Source organism: Cricetulus griseus, chromosome 2 (genome assembly GCF_003668045.3).
Source record: "Cricetulus griseus strain 17A/GY chromosome 2, alternate assembly CriGri-PICRH-1.0, whole genome shotgun sequence".
In the NCBI taxonomy this organism is placed as follows: domain Eukaryota; kingdom Metazoa; phylum Chordata; class Mammalia; order Rodentia; family Cricetidae; genus Cricetulus; species Cricetulus griseus.
The window spans coordinates 82,573,941-82,596,980 of NC_048595.1; the positions used below are offsets into that span (position 1 = coordinate 82,573,941).

General features: G+C 50.0%; 1 protein-coding gene across 12 annotated transcripts in view; it reads right to left on the minus strand.

The window, feature by feature from the left end:
* The window catches only part of Col27a1 (collagen type XXVII alpha 1 chain), a 121,410-nt gene that overhangs the window by 35,141 nt on the left and 63,229 nt on the right, over positions 1 to 23,040 (minus strand). For 11 of the 12 annotated variants that reach the window (XR_004768242.1, XR_004768241.1, XM_035439850.1 and 8 more), the window contains 12 exons: positions 22,118 to 22,171; positions 20,926 to 20,979; positions 19,863 to 19,916; positions 16,717 to 16,770; positions 16,532 to 16,585; positions 15,153 to 15,197; positions 13,976 to 14,029; positions 11,561 to 11,605; positions 6,513 to 6,566; positions 4,919 to 4,972; positions 4,635 to 4,688; positions 1,025 to 1,078 (listed from right to left, as the gene is read on the minus strand). Coding sequence is in view for 10 of the 12 variants with exons in the window: in XM_035439850.1 (XP_035295741.1) it covers positions 1,025 to 1,078; positions 4,635 to 4,688; positions 4,919 to 4,972; positions 6,513 to 6,566; positions 11,561 to 11,605; positions 13,976 to 14,029; positions 15,153 to 15,197; positions 16,532 to 16,585; positions 16,717 to 16,770; positions 19,863 to 19,916; positions 20,926 to 20,979; positions 22,118 to 22,171 (630 nt within the window). In the remaining 2 variants the exon portion in view is untranslated. The remainder of the gene's footprint in view (positions 1 to 1,024; positions 1,079 to 4,634; positions 4,689 to 4,918; positions 4,973 to 6,512; positions 6,567 to 11,560; positions 11,606 to 13,975; positions 14,030 to 15,152; positions 15,198 to 16,531; positions 16,586 to 16,716; positions 16,771 to 19,862; positions 19,917 to 20,925; positions 20,980 to 22,117; positions 22,172 to 23,040) is intronic. The other variant, XM_035439851.1, reaches the window with a different exon arrangement.

Sequence of the window (23,040 nt, forward strand, 5' to 3'; positions counted from 1 at the left end):
ACACCAAAGGGAGCCTGGCTTTCCTCAAGTGGAATGTGTATATGTATTGGGGATGGGATAGCTCACTCTTTGGCAGTTCACCCTGCAGCTAGGCCAGTTTTCTCTGGGGGGGGCACCCAGAAGCTTTTAGGCCTTGTCTCACTTAAGAGACTCAGAAGGTATGGGTCCTGGGAAGGATCCTGGCTGCCAAAGCAATGTTCCACTTCCCCATCTCAGGATGACTGCTCAGGACATCTAGTTCAGGGGATGTCTTCAAACTAGATACAGCTGAGAGGAGAATGGTATCAGAACCCCACACAGCACTTGGTAATAGGCCTGGGCAGCCTACACCATCTTGTTTCCTCTCTACAAGGAGGCACATGCCCTGCACGTTCACACCAGTAGATCATTTCATGTACCCCTTATAACCGTAAAGGAGACAAAACTCAGTATGTCAAAGAGGCAGATTCGCAGGTCCAAACCTCAGCTCTACCAGCCTGAGACAAGTGTCATAACTTGTCTGTGTTGGCATTTTCTGAGGGAAACAGCACTTCCTAGCAGGGTAATGTCAAGGGTCAAATAAGTCAGTGTATGAGGCAGACAGAACAAAGCATTGGTGAATCCCCCACTCTCCACCCCCCGCCCCGCACTACTGTAGTCAGACAGCTCTTATCTTAAACCTGTATGGTTCCACACTATTCTTACAGGGTAGCTTTGGTTGTACGACCTGGTATGTGTGTGTGACTTATGTCTGTGTCACAAGGCCAGGCAGGACTTAGGCTTGCCCTGTTGTCCCAAGTGTTTGTCTCCAGTGGTAGCTCACATAGTAGTAGTGGTGGCTGAATGAGTGAAGGAACGGATGACCAGAGCATGTTTGTGCCCTCTGGACAGCCAGGTGTGATGCTCAGATACAGGCTGGGAAGATGGCTCAGGCTTAGCTTCCAGCACTGACTCTGGGTGTGCCCGGCCCCCACCAATGTTGCAGAAACCACTTGGCTCACTCAGAGTGGGGCAGGAGACAAGGAACAGACATGTCCTCACTTACCCGGTGCCCCTTGGCTCCCCTCATGCCTGGTGGGCCTCGAGGTCCTGGAGGGCCCTGTGGGGAGGAAAGGGCACTTAGAAGCTCCTTCAGGGCTTGGGAGAAATGATGGGGTAGGGAAGCCAGCAGCCATAGCGCTGAGAAGTAGCCACTCTGGCCTGCTGGGAGTTCTTGGCCAGTGGCAACCCTGAGCCTGGCTAATGCCCTAGTGGGGACTGGAGTTCTGTCCCTCATCCCCACCTAACACCACGCACAGCCCTGGATAGGTGCCAACTACCCCATGCACCAAGAGCCTTGGGGAAAGAGGAGGAGGAGGAGTCTGTTGGGTCAGGGTGGGGACAAAAAGGGGCAGAGGCAGAGAGCAAGGGGCAGGACTGAGCTTGGTACGGTGAGTGGTTCACATCTGTAATCTAAGCGCTAGAGTAGTTGAGGCAGGAGAATTGCCACAAGTTAAAGACCAGTCTTATTCAGTTTCTTAAACTGTGGTCTGAGACCCCATATGGGGTTGCATTAATTGAAAGCGGAGGCTGAGAAAATCACTGGCAGCAGTTAGAGGTTTCTGAGTATATAAAACAAACCAAAAATTAACTTAAAATCAAACACATTGTGAGTCAGATATTTTTGGCTGTGCTCACCTGTGTTGCATTGTGTGACTTCACTATGGCCTTGGCTGTGACCACACAACACACACACTTTCTACTGCATGTGCCATCACACCATGCACCGCCAGAAAACTCCGCCTACAATGCCTGGACTCAGATTTGAGATGACTGCCTGTTCTGAACTGCAGTGTTCTTACTGTTTTCTGCCCTTACAGAAATGTAACACTTCAGTAAAGGACAAAAAAGACTTCAAATATTTTCCTGCCACCATGCTCAGCACGAAAGTATCCAATTAGCATATCTTTAGATTGTATTAGAATGTTTGATTTTAAAAATTGCTTTGCTGACTTGAGTTCCATTAAAAAAAAAATCATTCAGTGAATTTTGGCTTGGAATTAGAATAGCATTTCCAGCAATTGCTGAATGGCCCCAAACACACTTCTGCCAGTTTTTATTATGTATTTATGCAAAGCAGAATTTTCAGCATTGATGATTAAATTTGAAACATCTGCCAATCAACTCTGAAAATGAGTGAGGATGCCTGAGGTTCGGCAGTATCAAATACTCAGCCAAGATGTAATCCTCCATGTAAAAGTTAATGAGAGCTGCCATCTCAGTGGTATGCAAGCTTGCTTCCATACTTAACAAATGGTGAAATGATTCAGGTACCAAAGAATTGCCTCAAAAGGGAATTTCTGTACAATATTATCAGTAGGTATTTGACCTGTAGAGCTATTTTACACACCTATATACCAAGTGTTGCATAAAAGTTTCTTGGGTGAGGAGTCATGAGTGGAAAAGGTTTAAAACTCTCTGGCCTGACCTAGTCTAAGTACAGAGAACCATCTGTGCCAGCCAGTTGGATCCTGTGATGGAGGCAGGGACCCTTCCAGAGAGGGGCAGCCTCATTCCCTCTGGATCTCCACCTTGCTGCTCCCACAGTCCTGAGGTGCAGACATAGCAGCTGTCCTCCAGTCTGCCACTGCTGCTGGGGCTTGAGGTGAGAGCAAACATGCAGCTTGACCCACCAGCAGAGCCAGTGGGGGGACCCCAGGCTTGCACAGCAAGAAGGCAGACTTGGCAGGCTGTTGGCAGGGATAGTGACAGCCTGAGTAAGACAGGCTGTTTTCCAGAATGCTCTCTCAGAAGCCATGTGGCACATCCTCCGAGGCCTCAGGAGTCAGGTTCCACATGGATGAGCTAAATTCTTCAAAGGATCCAAGGCCAGGGAACTGCACCACAGCAGGACTCAGTTCTGGGGCCACTAGCTGTGAGGTCTCAGGCAAATCATCTCACCTCAGTGAACCTCAATGTCCTCACTGATAGCATGAGAATGAGCAAAGTCCCTCATCCCTATAGGACCATATAGGGTCCTCAGCAGGTTCCAGGTCCTACCCATCTGCCTCCCCATACCTAGTTATGGGGCTTTGTCAGAAGCCAGCCTTGGCGACCCCCCCCCCAATGCCTAGCTAGCCGCCAGTCAGTCTAGCATCCCATCCCTCAGGTTCCAGGACCTGGCCTGAGAAGCAACTAACACCTATTCCTTCCCCCACTTCCTTAACACAGGAGATTCCGGATACCTGCCTGAGAGCAATTAACATTCATTCTTCCCCCACCTCCTTTTTCTCTGCTTCCTCCTTTCTCTATAAAAACCCCTTGTAATAATCAATAAATGGGCCTTGACAAGAAATCTGCTTGGTCCCGCTCTTTCTTTCCCGCCCATTATTTGCAGGCGTGATCCACCTCGGACTCACAAATTACCGGAGCCCCACGGGACGGGGCAGGGCTTGGACTGAGCTCAGAGTACAGAGTGAGGATGTTAATACAACTGGCAAATGCTCATCACACACAATTAGCTGGAACAGTACTTCAATGGTAGATGCCATCACTGTGGCAAGCATTGTGTCTCACCAGTAGCAGGAGCCATCTATGAGGTGTTCAGGCATAACGGCACACAAAATGCCAGCTGATTCTCACCACAATGGTGATGGCAGCATGATGCTGGCCGACAGGTGGGGAAACCGAGGTAGGGGAGACCTCAGCTATGAACGTGTACACAGACATGTGTGCACATACATGTGCAAGTCACAGGTCAATTCTGGATTTTTCTTCTAGCACTTCCTGCCTTATTATTTTGAGACAGGATCTCTCACTGAATCTGTAGCTTGCCTATTCAGCTAGGCTGGCCAGTCAGCAAGACCCCAGGATCCTCCTGTCTCCACCTCCCTGCAACTTGGGAAATGGTACAGACGTTCACCACCACAGCTAGCTTTTTACATAGATGCTGAGGATCCAAACTCAGGTCCTAGTGTTTGCACAGTAAGTATTTTACCAAAGGAACCATCTCCCCAGGCCTAGATGAAAGAATTTGATAACAGACCCTAAGCACTCCTTGGCTCAGGCTTCAGCTCTGAACATAGGATGGAGGCTAGACCCTTGGACTGAAAACCATCCTCTCCTCCCACCATAGTCTCAGTTCCAAATCTCTAGCAGGATATGGCTTTCCCTTCTCATTATTGGGGGGTGGGGAGAAGCACATGACTGTGACCCCAGGGGGGTGACTCTGTCCAGGGACATCTTTCCACTGGTTCAAAGGACTGTGTGTGGGGGATACAAGCACCTGGTGCTTTGACACATGCTATAGGTAATGGTTACATGTCTGTCTCGTTGACATCTGTGTCCCCAGTTCAGTACCTGTAGCGATTACTCACCATCCTGACAGAACTGAGTGTCAGGTTAAGAGCAGGAAGGATACAAGCTGCTCCTGGCCTTCACATGTTGCCCTGTACAGAACCTCAGCCCAAGACCTTCTTCACTCAGCCCACACTGTCCTATCACTACTGCCACAACACGCTCTAGATGTCACATGAACAAAAAGTGGACTCAGGGAAAACTACAGGTTCTTCCTGGGAACCCAGCCAGGGGCCCCAGGCTGTGTGTCCACCCAGGTCTGAGACTCGAGGTCTGGACTCCATGTGTTTGTGTTTAGGAGACATGAGAATTTTATTTACCCGGGATCCAGGCTCTCCAGGGTCCCCAATACCACCTGGCATTCCAGGATGACCCTGCCAAGGAGGAAGAAAAATGAGGAGTCAGCTGAGGAAGGTGCCACATTGCCCCTCCTGTGACAGAGGATCAGCTCTAACCCAGGGCTAGGAGGTAAAAAGTCTCGTCTGGTCCAGGATTCAGAGAGCTAGGTATCCTGGGTGTTTGGAGCATGTGGTATGTGAAGGGAACAGGATTGTCACCTGAGGTTATGCCAGGAGAGGGGAGAGGATGCAGACTTACTCCTTACCATTGACCCCTTGGGCCCAGGTGCGCCTGGGGGTCCCATCACTCCACGGTCTCCCTGTGGTGGAGATAACAAGGCACATAGGTCATGGCTGGGGCTCTGGGGACAGGGACCCAAAGGGAGGTAGGAACTTGACAATGGTCTATGGTGTCATTCCCAGCTTACTCACATTGTCAGGAAACCCCAGCCTCATCTGCCAGGCAGGGCAGCATAGGGCATGTCCCTGGGCCAGGATGGTCCTGATGAAGGATGCAATAGTTGCATCACCCCTTTGATCCTGGCCCATATTACGTGATTCTCATTAGGCCTGGCACCCCCTGAGCTGGGCTTGCTGAGGTAGAGACAGTCATAGCCGCCTTTCTTTTTCTCTGTTCATGGGCAACCCCCTCCCCCATGGCACCCCAGATAATCACACATCACTCATGTCCTCTAGACCAATTCAGACAGGTCGGGAAGTCAGAGACAGCAGGCAAGGCTATGGTCATCCTTTCTCAGCTTCTGCAAGGCCTATTTCCTCTTCAGATAAAAATGAATTAAGCACCCACTGTGTGCTGACACTATTATGTGCTAAGCCCCAAGTATGCCATGAGGAGAAGAAACAGATCAAACCCATAATGCAAGACACCCAGTATGGCAGGGAGATGAGGACCTCTAGAAAAGATACATTCTGGAGCAGGTATGGGTGGCAGGGGTTGGGAGACAGTGACAGACACTGTCACAGGATGACCACCTGGTGATGAAGAAAGCAGAAGATTCCCTTTGAAGAGCCCTCAGCAAGAGACCCAGGCAGAAAGGATATGGGTGGATGGGCATGGGAAAAGGAGACCTGTCCAAAGTAAGGGTCCACAGGTGAGGAAGGACATGGGAAACTTGAGCAACAGAACTGAAGTTGGCTTTGATTCTGTGTGATGGTTACATGAGCTGTTAGCACTGAGGGCTGTGGGGGAAGGGCTTCTGGGACCTCCTGTAGAAACTCTGCAACTTTTGGTGAGTGGTTACCTACTTTGAAATAGTGTTAAGGGACAAAGAGGAGCATAGGGAAGAAAGTGGAGACCAGAGGGTGTAGGAAGTGAGGCAGAGTGAAGTGCTTGAAAGCTAGGAGGCCCCGAGAGAGACAAGAGAAGCCACAGATGACTACTTATCTGAGGAGCTAGTCAGAAAAGTGTGGCCTTCAGTAATTGACCTGGTTCTAATCCCAGCTCTGCCACTTATGATCTGGGTGGCCTTGGGCTAGCCACTGCTTCTGCTGGACTCTCAGTGACCTCCTCTGTAAGATGGAGGAGCTTCCAGGGCCTATGGAAGCACCCTAGGCACTGTCCACTGAAGAATTACCCCCAACCACTGCTGCCAGTGCTGGGTGATGTCAGTAGGCAGCCCCAGGCACACACACCAACTGATGGCCACACCAGAGTCTGGTTGGGCTTATGGGTGAAGACAAGAGCTCTGGGGGACAGGGACAGGGACATAGGCTCTTGGGGAGCAAGGAATGGCAGAAACAGAGGGGGTGGTACAATATCTGCAGCTCACTGGCCCACTGGTCCTTATCCTTATTGAAAAATACAAGCTCCGAGGCTTTGCCTCTATCATGTACACTTACCTTCTCCCCCACGATTCCAGGCTCCCCAACCAGACCAATGAATCCCATGAGTCCCTGGGGAGGACACATCCGGAAAAACTAGTGAATCTGGGGGCATGCTGAGTGTTCAAGGTTTTCCCTCCTCTGGGGCCCAGCCCTCCCACACCCAGTCCCCACTCCCACCCTGCACTCTGTGACTGTATGGCTGGGACTGCTGTGGAAGAGCATAGCCTCTGGGCTGCTTCTCCCCACCACTCCAGATGGTTCAGATTTGAGAGCCAAGTGGTGGGGCTGCTGCCAGCAACCCTGGGAGCCGAGCATTCTTCCCGTGCCAGAAGCAGGCTGGGATCCCTACACATTTGAAGAACTGGAGTGGGGGTGATAAGCTAGGAAGAGGCCATCTGTCTCCATCTTTGGGGGCTCTAGGGTTGTTTTAGAGAGAAACAAACTTGTTGACTGAGACAGAAATACCCTAACATTCTACACCAGAGACAGGGTGGAATTTGGTGGGAGGTTTCTACTAAAGGGCTTCCCTTTGCTGAAAGCACATGTGCTCAGACATACAGACATAAACACATACAGACAGACACACAAACACACACAGAGATACACACAGACACACATATACAAAGACACATACACACATGCACACACATACTCAGACCCATACACACAGATACACAGATATGCACATACAAAGACATATAGACACATGCACAAAGACACGTACACATGTAACACAAACACAGATACACATAGACACACACATATAAGGACATACATGCACAAAGACAGACATACATGCAGAGACACACAGATACATATACACAAAATATACAGAGACACACATGCACACATACACAGGTACACATACACATAACATACACAGACACACACACGCACAAACAGAGATAGCCATGCACATATACAGACACAGACACACATGAACAGAGACACACACACACACACATGCATACAGACATACACAGATACACATAATATACACACATACACATACACACAAACACAGATACACATAGACATGGAGACACAGACACACAGAGTGCACCTCCTTTGGATCTCCTTTTGTTTTGTTTCTTTTGTTTTTGTTTTTCGAGACAGGGTTTCTCTGTGTATCTTTGGAGCCTGTCCTAGAACTCACTCTGTAGACCAGGCTGTCCTCCAACTCAGAGCGATCCACCTGCCTTTGCCTCCCGAGGGCTGGGATTAAGGATGTGCACCACCACCATCTGGTTTTCTTTGGATACTTTTAACTCTACTGTGTAAAAGCTTGCCTCTGGTTTCCAGAGCTCATCTTAGTGGTCTTGCTGTCACCCTGAGTAGGTGAGTAGGTAAACATGCATATGCCTAGGGCAGGTGAACAGCCGAGAGTCCCCAAGAAGGTAGAGCAGATCCTTGCTGGAACCCACCTCCCCTCTGTTGAGATACATACTTAGAGAGCTTTCTGTATTGGTCAGGAGGGCTTAAGAAGTTTTGGGGGATCCCAGATGTATAGCCAGACATTTCCCAGAGAATTCCAACATATGGAGATGGGTGGGTTGGTCCTATGAAAACTGTTTCCTGTGCCAAACTTCTGAGCAAAGTGAGGCGAGACCTGGAGCTGTTAATAGCCCAGAGGCCCTGTGCTCAATAAAGCTGGAGAGCCAGGCTACCTGCCAGGGGTCTGGGAGAGGTAGAGGAACTGCTCAGCTCTCCCTAAAGACAGTTGTAAATGGCAAGCTCTGGGGACCATGGATTTCTTGTGGGGGCAGCCAAGGGGGTGGAGGTGGAGATTCAGGAAATGTACCTCCCAGCCTCCTTGTACTGTTTCTCCACTGGGGCCCCCTAAGGATGTGCATGACAGAGTGGGCCAGCACCATCACCATCCCCAGAATGGTCTCCTGTGACTCTTTCAGAGGTGGTATGAGGGGGCTACAGTATGGGCTGTGAGCTTACAGATAGTATGTCATGGAGGACAGCTTTGCAACAACTAAACAAAACATGGGCATGATTGCTCATGCCTATAATCCTAGTACTTGAGAAGATGAGACTGGAGCATGATCTCGAGTTTGGGTACAGCCTGAGTTATGCAACAAGTACCAGGACAGGCAGGGATACATCAACACCAAACAATCATTAAAACAAACATGGACATTACTAAGGTGACAGTGACATTAATAACCTTGGGTCCATGTACTGAGGGCTTGCTACTTACCTAGCCCTGTACATGGAACTGTCTATGTCACTCTTATTCAAACTCCAGGTTTATGGACCCTGAACAAATTGGTCTTCCTACATGTATCTATGGGATTGGAACAATATAGGTCCCTCCAATCTCCTGGTAGCTCTGACGCTCAAGACCCGGGTGCTTTTCTAGGGGCACAGGGTTAAGACAACATCTGGACTTCCCACCAGGAAGCAACCAGACATTTCAAGGGTGTCAGGGAAGGGAATACGCATGGCTCTGTGGAAAGGGACCTGTCTGATGGGTCTGGAGGAAGGCATTTCATAGCTACTATAAATTTATTATTTGTCAGGACCTAGAAGACATAAACTTTCAATAAGTAGTCAGACAGGATCTAAGTGAGTAAGGGTCATCCAGCAAGCGCCTGTTCCTATGCCCTCCAGAGCCCCATGCTATGCTCTCCTTATGGGGAGGCGTTTGGACTGGCAGTATGTCAACTGGAAGAGAAGTAGTCTCTGAGGCTCGGGCCTCCCACCTGACAGGGGGAGCAGAGAAGCAGCCTTGAAAGCCTGCTCCTCTCTAGTTGGCAAGATATGGTGGCATCTCCTCTCCTTCTCACAGCATTCTGCTGGCTGTGGGAGTTTGTGGGGGGTGCTGGCCATGGGGAATGCTTGCTTCTGACAATCAGATGCCATGTGCTTCAACTGGACCATCACTCTGGGTAGATGCTGATATGCTCATTGTCCCTGGATGCTCACACCCTGACCCCAGCACCTAGGACAGGGCCTGGCAGGCAGTTTGTGCTTGCTGGTAGATAAATGCAAGGGTTCTGGGGACCAAAGAACTTTCCACTCTGTCTGGGGAGCACTTGGGAACCCAGAGTCTATGAAGACCCAGTGTCAGTTCTGAGTTACAACACTGCCTGTGAGATCTTGGACAAGCTATTTAATTTCTCAGGACCTCAGTTTTCTCATTTGCAAAATGGGAGTCATAACAGTTCCCGTCACAGGACTGCTGGGGGTGCTGCAGATGCTGTGTCTAGTGCTTGGCACAGAGCCCGCTACCTCACGGGTGAGCAATAAATGGAGCTGTTACTGTGATTACAAGCAGGGCCTGTGGTGTGAGCTTAGGGGATCTTTCCTGGGGAGCCTGTTGTTCTGTCAGGAACAGGAAACACCCACCCGTTTGCTGTGGACACATGGACAGGGGCTGGTGTTGTTGCATGCCTTATAGCCTACACAGGAGCCAGAGATGAGGCCCAGCTCAGACGCCCTTCCCTCATGTTGCAGTTTGTGAGTGCTGCTAGATCCACAGCTAGCTGGGGGCTCTGTGGTCCCAGTGAGTCAGGGCCATCCCAGGCAGGGTGTCTACCCTCTTGGCCCCAGCTCAGCTCCTACCTCTTTTGAGCATATTATGATCCCATTTTTTTCTCCCAAATTTGTGAACCAAACTACCAATGTGGGCCAGAATCCAGGGTTTCTTAACCCAGGACCTCTGTAAGCCACTATAGATGGAATGCAGAGGGTCCAGGAACTTGCACAGAAAAATGTACAACTTTTATATATATTGCCCTCCCATCAAAATGTGTTTTTCTTAAGTACTAGTGCATGCAACCAGTCCAATAGTATTGAACACTTGTGACTGTCCATCTGGTTACATGTCACTACAATCAATCTTACACAGATCTCAAAACATCACTTAGTATGGAGGTCAATGTTAGGTATCGTAGTTGAGTATATTAATTGAGAAGTAGATACATGTATGCCACAACTGAGCACATTATCTATCTCGGTATAACTGGTTGCCTTGGCATCCTTCACTTTTGACTTTATGCACTTAAATCTACTCAAAGAAATGGGGTCCACAGGCTTCCTTAACTTGGCAAAGGTAGCTAAGACAGAAAATGGTCAGGGCCCTGGAGAAAATGATTTCCAAGGGTCTCTGTGTCCTAAAGGTCTAGGGTTCTAAGTATCTATTTCCCCAGGGCCAACCATTAGCATAACTATGAATTTGAATGTGCTATTTTTTCCAGTCAGGAAATGCATCAAGGCGGCAGCAGTCTTCCCAAGCTCCCGGCTTCCCTCAGAATGTGCTTGGATGACACTGGAAAGATTTCAAACATGTTGAAAGGGGGCCCTTTAATTCTTATTTTTCTCTCAACAGATGTCACGGGCCTTGTGAAGAAGCCTGTTGCACATGAGTCTCATGCCATGGATGGCACTTCTGGGCACAACTGAATACCCTTGAGGCCCCAGTATTCTTCCTCCTCCATGCTTGAAGAAGCCCCTCCCAAGGTTCCTAGAGGGTCCTCATTTATAGGAGTGGCAAATATCTCCCCAAATCTACCTCTGAGTCCTGAGGCCAAGCCTGAAGGAGGCACTGAGGCCTGGAGGGATGTCCCAGAGTTGCCATCCTCACAGCACCAGAAGTGCTGCTCTAACTGGTAGAAGAGGGTGATGAGCCTCCAACTTCTTTTAACAGACTAGTGGCAACCTTCCTTCTGAAGATGTGTTCCTCCTTTTCAACTATCCAGAGTCCTGCTTTGAGTTTCATCTTCTTCACAACTTAGGGAGGCCTGGATCTCAAGCCCTTGGAGAGTGGATCTATTCTCTGGCTAAGCGAACACAGTCATTTCAGGGAACTCTCTGGTTTAACCCCAGTTCTAGGAGGTGAAATCCCATTAAATCTTTGAGCAAATGCACCAAAAATTGCATTCAAGAGTCAGGCCTTAGGAAGAGACCATGTTATTCAGGGACCTCCCTTCTTTGAGAGTGTGTGAGAGAACTAGCTCTGGTATGTTACCAGCCTGAGGCCTGGGTGACTGCCTAGCAATGGACTTGGCACAAGTAGGTACTCCACTGTGTTGACACCATCATTAACTTACCTGTTCACCCACAGGCCCTGGCCGTCCAGGATCCCCTGGTTCTCCCTACAGAGGAACATAGAAGAGGATAAGTCAGGACAGGAGGAGGTGGGGCATTGAAAACACTTGAGGAAGTCCCCAGGGTCGAGTGGTATTAGGTGTCATTGATAAGGATGAACTGGAAATCCCATCTCTAGACTTTGGCCTTAAGAATCTAGATGGCTAGCAGCAACCAAAGAGTGATCCCCAACACTACAGTCATCCACTCCCTCTGATCAAGTCAGCATCCTGACTCTCCCAACAATGCAGGTTGGCACTTCTGAGCAAGGTTCCCCAATATCCTGATGCTCCCTAACACTACAGTCATCCACTCCCTCTGAGCAAGGTTCCCCAGCATCTTGACTCCTTTCGAACTTCAAGCAACCTAACTCAATTTTTAGGGTGGAAATTAAGGTCCAGAGGGATGGAAGGACTGTGTAAGGTCACAGAGCCAGCTAGAAGGAGGGCTAGAATTGGGACTTTAGTCAACCTGTGGCCCATTTCCATGCAGGTTGCCAACTACAGGGAGAGCTGGGAATTGCAGGTAAATATCATTAGGAAGCTAAACCTCCACTCTCCTAAGCTTTGTCTGCAGCACAAATAGTCTTGAAGAGTCTTGTCTTTGTGTTGGGCTTAGCCTCCCAGATTCTAGCACTTGGTTGGCACATGGCTTTGCCTGGCAGCTGTGATCTCTGCTGGACAGATCTATTGGTGGCCTTAACAGCTGCAGACTCTCTCTAGTATGAATAGATCAGTGATCTGGAACTGCCCCGGAATGAATCTACCCAGACATGTCACCTTGCACCACAGAAACCTAAGCAGTATCTGAGGGATTGTGGTCCTCAGAAGGCAGGACACATGATCACAGGGACAGGAGCTTGGAAAGAAAATATAGCTCATGTGTCCTATTCATAGTCTCCTCTTCCCCTCGGTTCCTCCCCAAATGTCATTCTTACAAATGCTGGCAGGGCCAGGCCAGGCCAGGTGCATGGCCACTCATTCCTCTGGAGGAAGGTTATCACTGGGGCTTAAGGGATCCCCCAACTGTTTCCTACCCTCTCTTTCCAACCCATTCATAGACTTAGCCCAACGTAGCTCCCTTTGAAAGCCCTTCCTTGGAAATGATGATTCATCTTCATTATCAACTTGACTGACTTTGAAATGGGGATAAAAACACATGAGTGTGTGTGTCTATGATAGTATTTCTAGGAAGGTTTAACTGAGACAGGAAGAGGCACTCTGAGGGTGGGCAGCAGCATCCCAGGGGCTGGGGGTCCAAGTGAATAAAAGGGAGAAAAGGAGACGGCCACCGTCCCCCACTTTCTATTCCCACTCTGCCCAGATCTGAAGAGGCCCAGCTACATTGTATGGCCCCCATGAAGTTCACCATGCCTTTCCTGCCATGGTGGCCTGTACCTTCTTAAAGTGACAGCCATAATAAACCCTTTTTCCCTATGCTTTCTGCCAACTTGACAGAGGCTGGAGTCATCTGAGAGGAGGGAGCATTAACTGACAAAATGCCTCCATGAGATCCGGCCGCAGACAAGCTTGTAGGGCATTTCTTAATTAGCTATTGATGTGGGAGGGCTCAGGCCATTGTGGGTGGAGCCAACCCTGGGCTGGTGGCCCTGGATTCCAAAAAGAAAGCAGACTGAGCAAGGCACAAAGAGAAAGCCAGTAAGCAGCACTTCTCCATGGTCTCTGCATCAGCTCCTCTCTCCAGGTTCCCGTCCTGTATGAGTTCCTGTCCTGACTTCTCTCAATGATGAACAGTGATGTGGAAGTGTAAGCCAATAAAACCCTGTCCTCCCAAGTAGAGTTTGGTCATGGTGCTTCATCACAGCAATAGTGATGAATAGATTCCCTTAATTAGTTTTCTGTCAGCTATTTTGTCACTGAGATAAATAAAAAGAAAAATAGCCTACTTCCTTACTGGGGCCAGCTTTTGTTTTGATCAATAAAAAAGAAAAAGGCCCATTACTAAACACAATATATATATATATATATATATATATATATATATATATATATATAGTATCCCAGGGGCTATATGGAGACACAGAGAAGAAAACAGAAATCCCCTTCACCTCTGGTTAAGCACTGTCAGTCTCTTGCCTCTGCTCAGTATAGGAAGAAGGCAGGTGCCACTCCTGTTCAAGCTCCCATTGACAGCCTGCCCCAGAGTGTCTGGACTGTATCCCGTTACGTGAACAATCCCCTTCTGTTGCACACTTGGGCCATGTCTACTTCCTTTTCCCTCCTCTGTTACCAAAACCCTGGGATGAATACGGACCACTTTTTTCTCCCCTTTCTCCAGCATGAGATGCAGGGCTTTATATGTCAGACTACCCCTTCTTCCTACACCACTGTCCCCCCGGCATGCCTAAGTCTCCTCACCTTTGAGCCATCCAGGCCAGGCCTCCCAGGAAACCCCTTCCGTCCAGGCTGACCCTGCAACAGAGAGGCACATGAAAGGGGCTACAGCTGAGGGTACCTGGAGAACTCTAGAAGTCCCTCACAGGAAGGTACTATGCTCTGGAGGGGATAGTGATGTAGAGATCCAATGTCACCAGGCATCCAGACAAAGAAATTCAAAGATGGTCTCCAGCATTGCTTCCTCAATCCCTGGGCTGAGCTGTCATAAACAGGGACAATGACACCTGCTTTTTCTGGGAGAGGGCAAGAGGTTGGGCAGAGCACTTGGGCCCAGGGTAATGCAGACTTCCAGTTTACAGTCTTCCAAACATGGTCAGAGAACTCTGAGATCCCAGGGATCCCTTTGGGAGGGTCAGGTGGGAAAGGCTGCTTCACAGTGGCCATGAGATGTCACCTGCCTTCATCACTCTCTCGAGACTGTGTGACACATGGTATCATCACAGACTGATGCAAGACACAGAAGTGAGAACCCAGCTGATATCACCAGAGTGACATCCAAGAGACTTGCAAAAATGAGAAAGCAATGCCATTTTTGTTCCATTTTCATGCTTTGCTTCAAAAAATATAGTGATTTTGGACAAAAAAAAATGAGAAGCAGGCTTATCATTAATTTCCACTGAATTACTAAATGCACGTAGAGTATGCTGGCTTTAATTATTCACGTATTCACAATAAGATGTGACCCACATTAGCAAGCACTCTTGGGTAAAGATACACTGAAATCAGAAGCCTTGAGGATTGCTGGTCAGCTCCGCTGCTGGGGTCAAATGGGGCAGGTATTCTGCAAGGCAGCTGGGGACAGAATGTGCACCTAGGCTCTGGGCAGCCACCCCTCATCCTAGCTGTGGGACCTAGGGCTTGAACTTCCACTCTTTCAGCCTCTATTGTTCCTCTATGATAAGGCCAACCAAAGTGAGTGACTCTGAGATAATACACTTGGCAATAGCCAACATAGAATCCAACACAATCAAGCAGGTAGTTAAGGCCACCAACACTCGCCTTCAGTCTCTCTTCTTAGGCCACTTGTGTTTTTGACTGGCCAGAGGCCTCCCTGCTTGCTTATTCTCCAGATGTTGCCCTGCCTGTGCCCACTGGGTCAAATCCAAGAAGCCCCCTCCTCCTGTCCAGCAATACTCACCTCCACACCTGGGACTCCTGGTGGCCCCATGGGTCCTTCATCTCCCTGGAGTAGGAGGGCACAAGAAAAGAAGAACAAAGGAAAAAATTAAACGAGATTCTGGTAGAACTTGTGCTATAAGGAGGGAAAAGTGCAGAGGTCCTCACAAATAGACAGGGTGCCTGGCTCACAGCCTGGTCCCCACAGGTGGGGAGGTGTCCACCAGTCACCCAAGGGTCATATCACAAATCCCAATGTCTGAGCTGTTGAAGAATGGGATCCCAGGCTGCAACTCAAAGACAGACTCATTTATGAGCTCTGTACCAGACATTAGCCCTGGTGTGCCTCAGTTTCCCCAGAGTGAATATCCTTAATGACAGGCTTCAGCTGAGTCCTAGAGGACAGGGGTGACATATTATTGTTTTAAAGATGCCGTGCCACCCTGCACACAGCACTCGGGCAGCCAGTGTCCTGCATATCTGGTAAATGGATGAAGGAGTAAGTGGTCTCATAAGCCCAGAGCCTGGCTTTTCCTGGACAGCTATGTGAGCAAAGACAGAGGCCTGGGTTGCAATTGTCTCTCTCTTCTTTCACTTCCATCCCTGTTCCTGATTCTGCAGCACGTCACAATAGCCTCCAGCTGGCCCTTCTGGCAATTGGGACCTGACCACAGTCCCCTCAAAGCAACCCTGTAGCAAGTACCTCTAGTTTCCAGGAAAGCAGTCTCATGCAGTGACTCCCGGAGCCAGCACTGGGACTCTGCCAGACCCACACCCAGCTCAGAGAAAAGATCGAGTCAGCAAAGGCCTGCTCGTGGTTGTTCATTCTTCCAGGGCTGTGCACCACGATGCCAAGCAAGGCTGAGGGCCTCATGTGCAAGCAAAAGCCAGGCCGCCTGTGGAAGGCCCAATAGGCCTGAGGCCAGTTCCTCCCCGCACCAGGTGCAGGTAAACTCTGCTGACATCCCAGCTACACATAAGGCATGGCATTTTCATGATGCTCTAGTGTCTCCCAGGAGCATATCTGAGAACAACATAGAATCTGAGCATGGACTTTGGGCTAAGGCACACATGGGTACTAGCCAAGGCCTTGCCTGCTATTAAAATGGGGTCTGCCAATGATTTTCTTTCCTGGATCTTCAAGGACCCACTTCCAAGAAGGGACCAACCCTTCCTATCCTCCCAAATCAACACTGATAAACTGCAATTGGTGTGGAAGGAAGTCACTTTGTCCCACCAGGTCAGAGAAGAGTCACAGGCTGGGTTGTAATGGAACAGATGCTCTGGAATCTGAAGTCGCCCTGGCCCCATCAAGGCTTTGGTACCCTGGACAGAGTCAGCTGGGTGCTGAGACAGGCTGGTGAAGACAAAGAGGGACAGAAGGGGACAGGGGCATCTCACCTCAGGTCCCAGCTGCCCAGGAGGTCCAGGCAGGCCTCGGGCTCCAGGCTTACCCTGGGAAAAAAGAACAGAAAGGGCCTCAGAGGCAGTACCCCCACCTTATGTTGGCAGGACTCTCCAGCAGGACAGCCAACTTGGGCCCTGGGATTTCTCCAGCCAAGGACCTTAGGTGGGAGAGGACTCACCTTCATGCCTTCAGGACCATTGTCCCCTGGGGGGCCAATGTCTCCTGGGAAACCCTGTGGGAAAGCAGAGAGCCAGGTCACCTGGACTGATTGGCAGGTTCTCAGAACATGCCCCATCCACGGTGTGCCTTGGTGCCCACCCCTACCACTACTGTCATGTGACCCAAGGTAAGCAACTTGTTCCACCTCTTCAGTCCCCAAGCCTGACTTTGCAGAGTGGCTGAGAAAATACAGAAGGAACTGAGTGTAATGACCCATGTCTTTAATCTTTGCACTGGGAACGGGAGGCTGAGACAGGAAGATAAGGAGTTCAAGGTCATCCTTAGTTACACATCAAGTTCAAAGACAGCTTATGCTACATGGGACCTGCGGAGAGAGAGGTCGGGGAAGAGAAACCCAGAAGACGATTCAGGAACACCGAAGGCTGTTACATACAGTCATCTGACTCAGCATGGAGTCCCAGGTTCCAGGAACACTGAACCCTGAGTCAGCTGTCCTGCCTGAGAAACCTTACCTACAATCCACATTTATCCTGTGGGCCATGACTTGCCACATTGGTTGTGCAGAGGCAACTGCTAAAGGCCTTTCAGAAGCTAGAATTCCTAAGATTCCCCTGCCCAGAGGGCTGGGCTCCATAACACACTCCCATCCTGGCCTGTAGCTTTAGGTGACCTGTCCCGATGGGTGACCATGCCCCTAATAGTTCAAGTCTGGAGCAGAGAGGCCTCCTTCCCTCTACACCCTGGGGCCTCTGCTGGGGACCCCTCTCCCTACTCCAGAGGCTTGTGTCTATCATAGCTGCTAGCCAGGGGCAAAGTGCCCTTTGGCCTAGCTGTTTCTAGTGGGCCAGTTTCCACAAGCTAGTATGGAAACATTTCTCTGGGTTTTATGTGGAATACCTCTGCTAATCCAGCCTAGAAACCCATTAGCTGAGGGCAGTCCTACTCCTTCCTTCCTGCCAGCTAGAAATCAAGGCCTTTCCTTATCTTTCATGACTCTGACTGAAATGCCCCCTCCCACTTTGTTCTTATGTTGTTTTTTTTCTTTTCTTTTCTTCCCTTTAACCGCATACTACTAATTTCTGTTAAATCCTTTTGTCTTTTTTTTCCCAAATGATCCTGAATATCTTTTTCTTTAAAAGTCTTATTATGTCATTCAGGCTAGCTTGGAACTTGCTATGCAGACCAGGCTGCTCTTGGACTCCCAGAGATCCCCCTGCCTCAGCCTCCTGAGTGCTGGGATTAAAGGCATGCACCACCACATGTGTATGTAGGCATACAGTTCTGAGTTTGGAGCTAGCACATTGAAGTGGAAGTTCCTTCAAAATGGAACCCAAATCCTGTCCTTCACTGTGTGATGGGCAACTTACTCAGCCTCTCTGGGCCTTGACCTATAGAGTAGTTTTAGATCAAACCCTCCCAGGGCAGTGCTAAGGGTGAAATGTGTGATGGAAGCCAAGGGCTTACATTGGCACCTGGGGTGAGTGCACACTACAAACTTGCATCTACAAGAGCTTGTATTGGGAACACCCTTGCCTGGGGTTGCCCATCTCCTGTGGGAACATAACAGCCAAGGTATGAATCAGATCTGGTGATAAATAAAGGAGGTTATTCTGTGAGCAGGCTATGAGCAGGGGCTCCCTCCCTGTTCTTGGGGGCCAGGTGCTGGCCAGAAAAGACACCAGCATGCTCATAGCTTCAGCCAGAGCCACTCCTGCCTATGGAGTCAGCCAATCAAAGCAGCACAAGGATAGGCTAGGCAGACCCCAGAGGGACCCTGGGAGCCAGAGTCAAGCTGAACTGCTACTGAACAGTGACCCTGAGGCTCCAAGCCTTGTTTTCCTATCCATAAACAGGCAGCACACTCTGCTCTCCACCCACCACTGGGCTTCAAGCCTTGTTTTACCATCCATAGACAGAGGCAGAGCTCTCCTGCTCCCCACCCACGACCCCTGCCATGGTATGACAAGTTCCCTTCCTTAGATGCTACCCAGCTCCTGGCCCAAGAAGAGCCTCATCCATCCATTAGTTCATGTTCAGGAGTGAGCATTCCTCCCTCATTGGCCAGGCTGTTGGGAAATCCAGACTCAGGAGTCTTTTTCCACATTGAGCAGAGGATGGAGGAGAGGCCAAGTTCATCTGTCTAAAGATAGGGTTGTGTCCTGGCCAAAGTCAACAGAGCAGAGAGTCAGACTGTGGCTTTTAGGAAGCATGACCTCATCCATTGCAGAAGGCTATGAGTGTTCTCTGGAAAGCTTGGGAGGGCCCTTAGAGCCAGGCTCTTTCCTTGGCTGCAGGAATCTCATGGAGGATCAAGACTCCAAGACCAGGGAGCTCCGGGTGAGGGGTGGGAGCCCTGGGTGAGGATTGGGTGACACAGAAACCCTGGTTAGGGCAGCATACTACTGTAATGGGGACCAGGTTAGTGAGGCTAGAGTGAGTGCCCACTTGGTCTAGCCTCGAGAGGTTCATCATCACGTGTATCAGCAGCTACCAGGTGCCCTCCATGTTCCCCAGAGCTTAGCTGGCATTGCCATCCTCCATTGTTTCACATTCTTCAGCCAATCCAGAATCAGCAGCTCCCTTCCCTCCCCACCATGTCTAGGAGCACTGAGCCCTGACGAGTAGCCAGGGAAAGAAAGGTTCAATGGAGGTCCCTGTGAATAGACCCGCAGCTCCAAAGGGGAGTGGACCGCAGCCCTGGAAGGCTTTGGAGATGGCTCTGTGGGAACCACAAGTGTCAGGTTGGCCATCACTAGGGAAGGACTCTAAGGTTAGCTTGGAGAGCCCCTGGGTGAGACAGGACTAGCTGAGAAGGGAAGGAGAACACAGAGGGTACTGATCTGTGGGTTTCCTTTCTTTTTTCCTTTTGGTTTCTGAGATAGAGTCTACCTTGCTTACGCTGACCTTGAGCTCCCAATTATCCTCCTGCCTCTACCCCCACTGGAGTGCTGGGATCCTAGCATGCACCACTGAGACCATTTCTAGCCTTGGCCTTGTCTCTCATTTTATGTGATCCCAAGCAACTCCTTTACCATCTCTGGGCACAACACTAAGTCCTAGTCAGATGTAAGGGGCAGGGGACACACACACACATACACATACAAAGAGAGTGGGGGGGCAGACAGACAGACAGACATCACATACCTCAGGACCAGGAGGTCCAGGAAACCCAAGTGAGCCTTTGTCTCCAGCTTTGCCCTGTGGAAGACATAGGATCACCACACAGGATTAGCATGGGCCCTACCGTCCATCAACACCCTATCCTCAGCTGAGGGCAGTTGGAATTACACAAGTGAGATCTGCCTAGCAGGCTAAAAGAAGCAGTTACTACAATGTCTTCTGCTATGTGTACCAGCCAGGAGACTCAGGCAAGTCACTTCAGCCTTCAGAATCTAAACTTCCACATCTAGAGAGGGAAGCACCCATCACCACCGACCCTCTGTTCCTTGGGCGTGGGCAGCATGCATGTAAAGAAAGTGACAAAAGGCATGACACAGGCTAACATCCAGTGAAATGAGATGGGGGGATGTCCTTCTGTATGCTGTGAATATATGTTTCTCTTATTGGTTAATGAATAAAGCTGTTTTGGCCAATAGACAGGCAGGATGTAGCCAGGCAGGTAGTATAGGCGGAGCTACCAGACTAGGAAAATTCTGGGAAGAGGAAGGCAGAGAGTGAGTATGGAGAGAGACATCATGTAGCTGCAGAGGAAGAAAGAGGTCTGAGCATCACCGGTAAGTCAAGACTTCATGGAGATACACAGATTAATAGAAATGGGTTAATAATCAAGAGACAGCTAGCCAATAAGAAGCCTGAGCCACTGGCCAAACAGTTTATAATTAATATAAGCCTTTGTGTGTTTATTTGAGACTGAAGGGCTGTGGGAACAGGTGGGATAGAAACTTTTGTCTACAGGATGGTATCAGTAGTGTGCATGGGCATGCAGAATCTGGTTCCAATTAGAGTCCATTGGTGGGCAGGGCCTAGGGCTGGTCTAGTACCCGGCATGACTCCTGCCCTTCAGTTTAAGAAACTATCTAGGAAATTGACCAGTGGCTATCAGTGCTCAGCTCTGCTCAGCCCCAGGACAGCTGAGAAGTCTTGGACGTGAGTGCAACTCCAGCCACGGTCCATAAGCAAGTGGAGGGTACTGGCTTCAGTATCTCAAAGCTACAGTCAGGTGGAGGGATGAGGAAGAGGAACTTACCAGAGGCCCTGGCTTTCCTCGGGCACCTGGGACCCCTGGCAAGCCCTGACTACCCTGTGAAGAGAAAGAAAACTGGGTTATCAGAGAACAGCCATGCCAAGAGCATTCACAGTTACCCTCCTGCCGGCCCATCTTCAGGAAGGATGAGGGCCTTCCTCCCCCACTGCAGGCTTGGGCTGAGCTCACACTTGTTGCACCCCAAGACTTGGGTTCCAGGGCCGGGAGAAGCCCTGGCCTACTGTGACAGGATTCAGGGAATCTTTGTCCATAGTAGTCCTACAGTGCCCTTCCAGCCACTTGAGATCAGAGCCCAAGGGAAGAGCAGCTAGACCTGTATGTTTCAACCTAGACATGGACACTGGGGTCAGGGCAGGCCAGCTAGGAGGAAGGGAAGGGGGGCTGGTCAGCATTTGGGCCTAGTGGGCTGGCAGGGAGGGCCAGATGTGGCCACATGGTCAATCCTGGCAGAGGAGCCATTCTCAGCAGGCCACAGCTGGCCCCTCAAGACAAGGCCACCATGGATCATCTGTTGTTCCTTCTGTCAGCACAGCTAGTCCCTTCCTCCCTCCTTCCCTCCCTCTGGCCAACTTGTCCTGAATTTTCAGTTGAGCATGGGGCGCAAGAGGAGCTGTCAGGGCAGTGGAGGGCCCTGTTCTCCATGGAATTCAGTCTGCAGGAGGTTAAACACAGGTCCCCAAACTAAGGAGAAGAGTATTGTGAGTGAGAAACAGACATGTGTCCAGGACATCAAAGGCCACTGTCTGAGAAAGTAGGGGAACAAAAGGCATCTGAACAGGATGGTGCAGAGGCCAGGGGCTGGGTTCAGATAGGGAAGGGTGTGTTCAAAGAGCCTGAGGCTCCCAGGACAGTTTAGTGGTTTTACAACACAGCCAAGGGGAGAAGAAAACGAAAATGTCAGAGGGGCCCAGAGACAGAGGTCCTGTGTCACTGGGTGGAGCATCAGGACTTGTCCCTAAGAACAGCTGGGAGCCATTGACAGAGTATGAACAGAACAAAGATGTACCCTCGAAAGGACAATTTGGGGGCAGTTAGGAAGGACAGACTGAGGTAGGTAGCAGTGGCTGGGAAAGAAGTTCAGAAGCCACTATGAGGTTCAGAGAGAAGTGACAAGTGCACCCTAGGCCAGCAGAATGAGGGTGGATGTGGGACTGGAGGCATCAGATAAAATTACCTTGTCTCCTTGGAAGCCGGGATCTCCCGACACACCTGGGAACCCTTGTTCACCCTGAGTACACACCAGCAAAGAGGTTATAAGGAGGGGGACATGCAACCCAGGAGCTTTCCCTGAATAGCAGAGCCTGTGGAGGAGCAGTGTGCAGGCTGTTCTTGTGGCCAGCAGCAGTCTCGGCTCTAAAGCAGTCAAGGTCCCATCCCCTAGGTGGGGTGAGGAGCCTAGGGTGAGGGGACCCTCCCACTGCACAGCTGCTCAGAGCAGTGCCAAGTCCACCTGGCCCTTTCAGAGAGAACAGCGGGTTTCTTGTAGGACAGTTTCTTCATCCTTCAGGCTCTTCAGCAGCCATTGATGTCAGCATGCAAGGGTGAAAGCTGCAGGGCCAACAGCCTAGCCACTATGCCTGCTGTGAGCTGTCATGTCTTCCTGTCCTCTTTCCATACCAGCAGCTGGCTTCTAATGAGCTGCTTTTAATCAGCTATCATGGGAGACACCAGATAGCTGGCTTATTTGGACCGTGTGCAACAGGAATCAAATGGGCACTGACTGAGCTCTGGGCGGTTCTCTTCAGAAGCCTTGGGGACAGGATTCCTCTGCTTCCTCCGGGTCCAGTTCTGGTAAATGAGCTGTCCCCAGGCCAGCTGGAAAGGTGCCTCCCCTTAGGGCTAGAACCATCTCGAAGCCCTTAGGCTCCTAGCCCATAGCCTTAGCCTATATTGCAGTAGCCTATTTGCTCTGGTCACTGAGACCTTAGGAAGTTCCAGAGATAGGAGGAAGTAGAAATCTCAGGAGATCAAGGTGGCAGCGAAGGCTGTGACCTGGCATACAACTGTATCATTGGAACAAAAATTGGAATTGAAAAGGTTTATTTTTTTAATTTGTTTTTTTTGGGGGGGGCTTTTTTGTTTTGTTTGGCTTTTTCT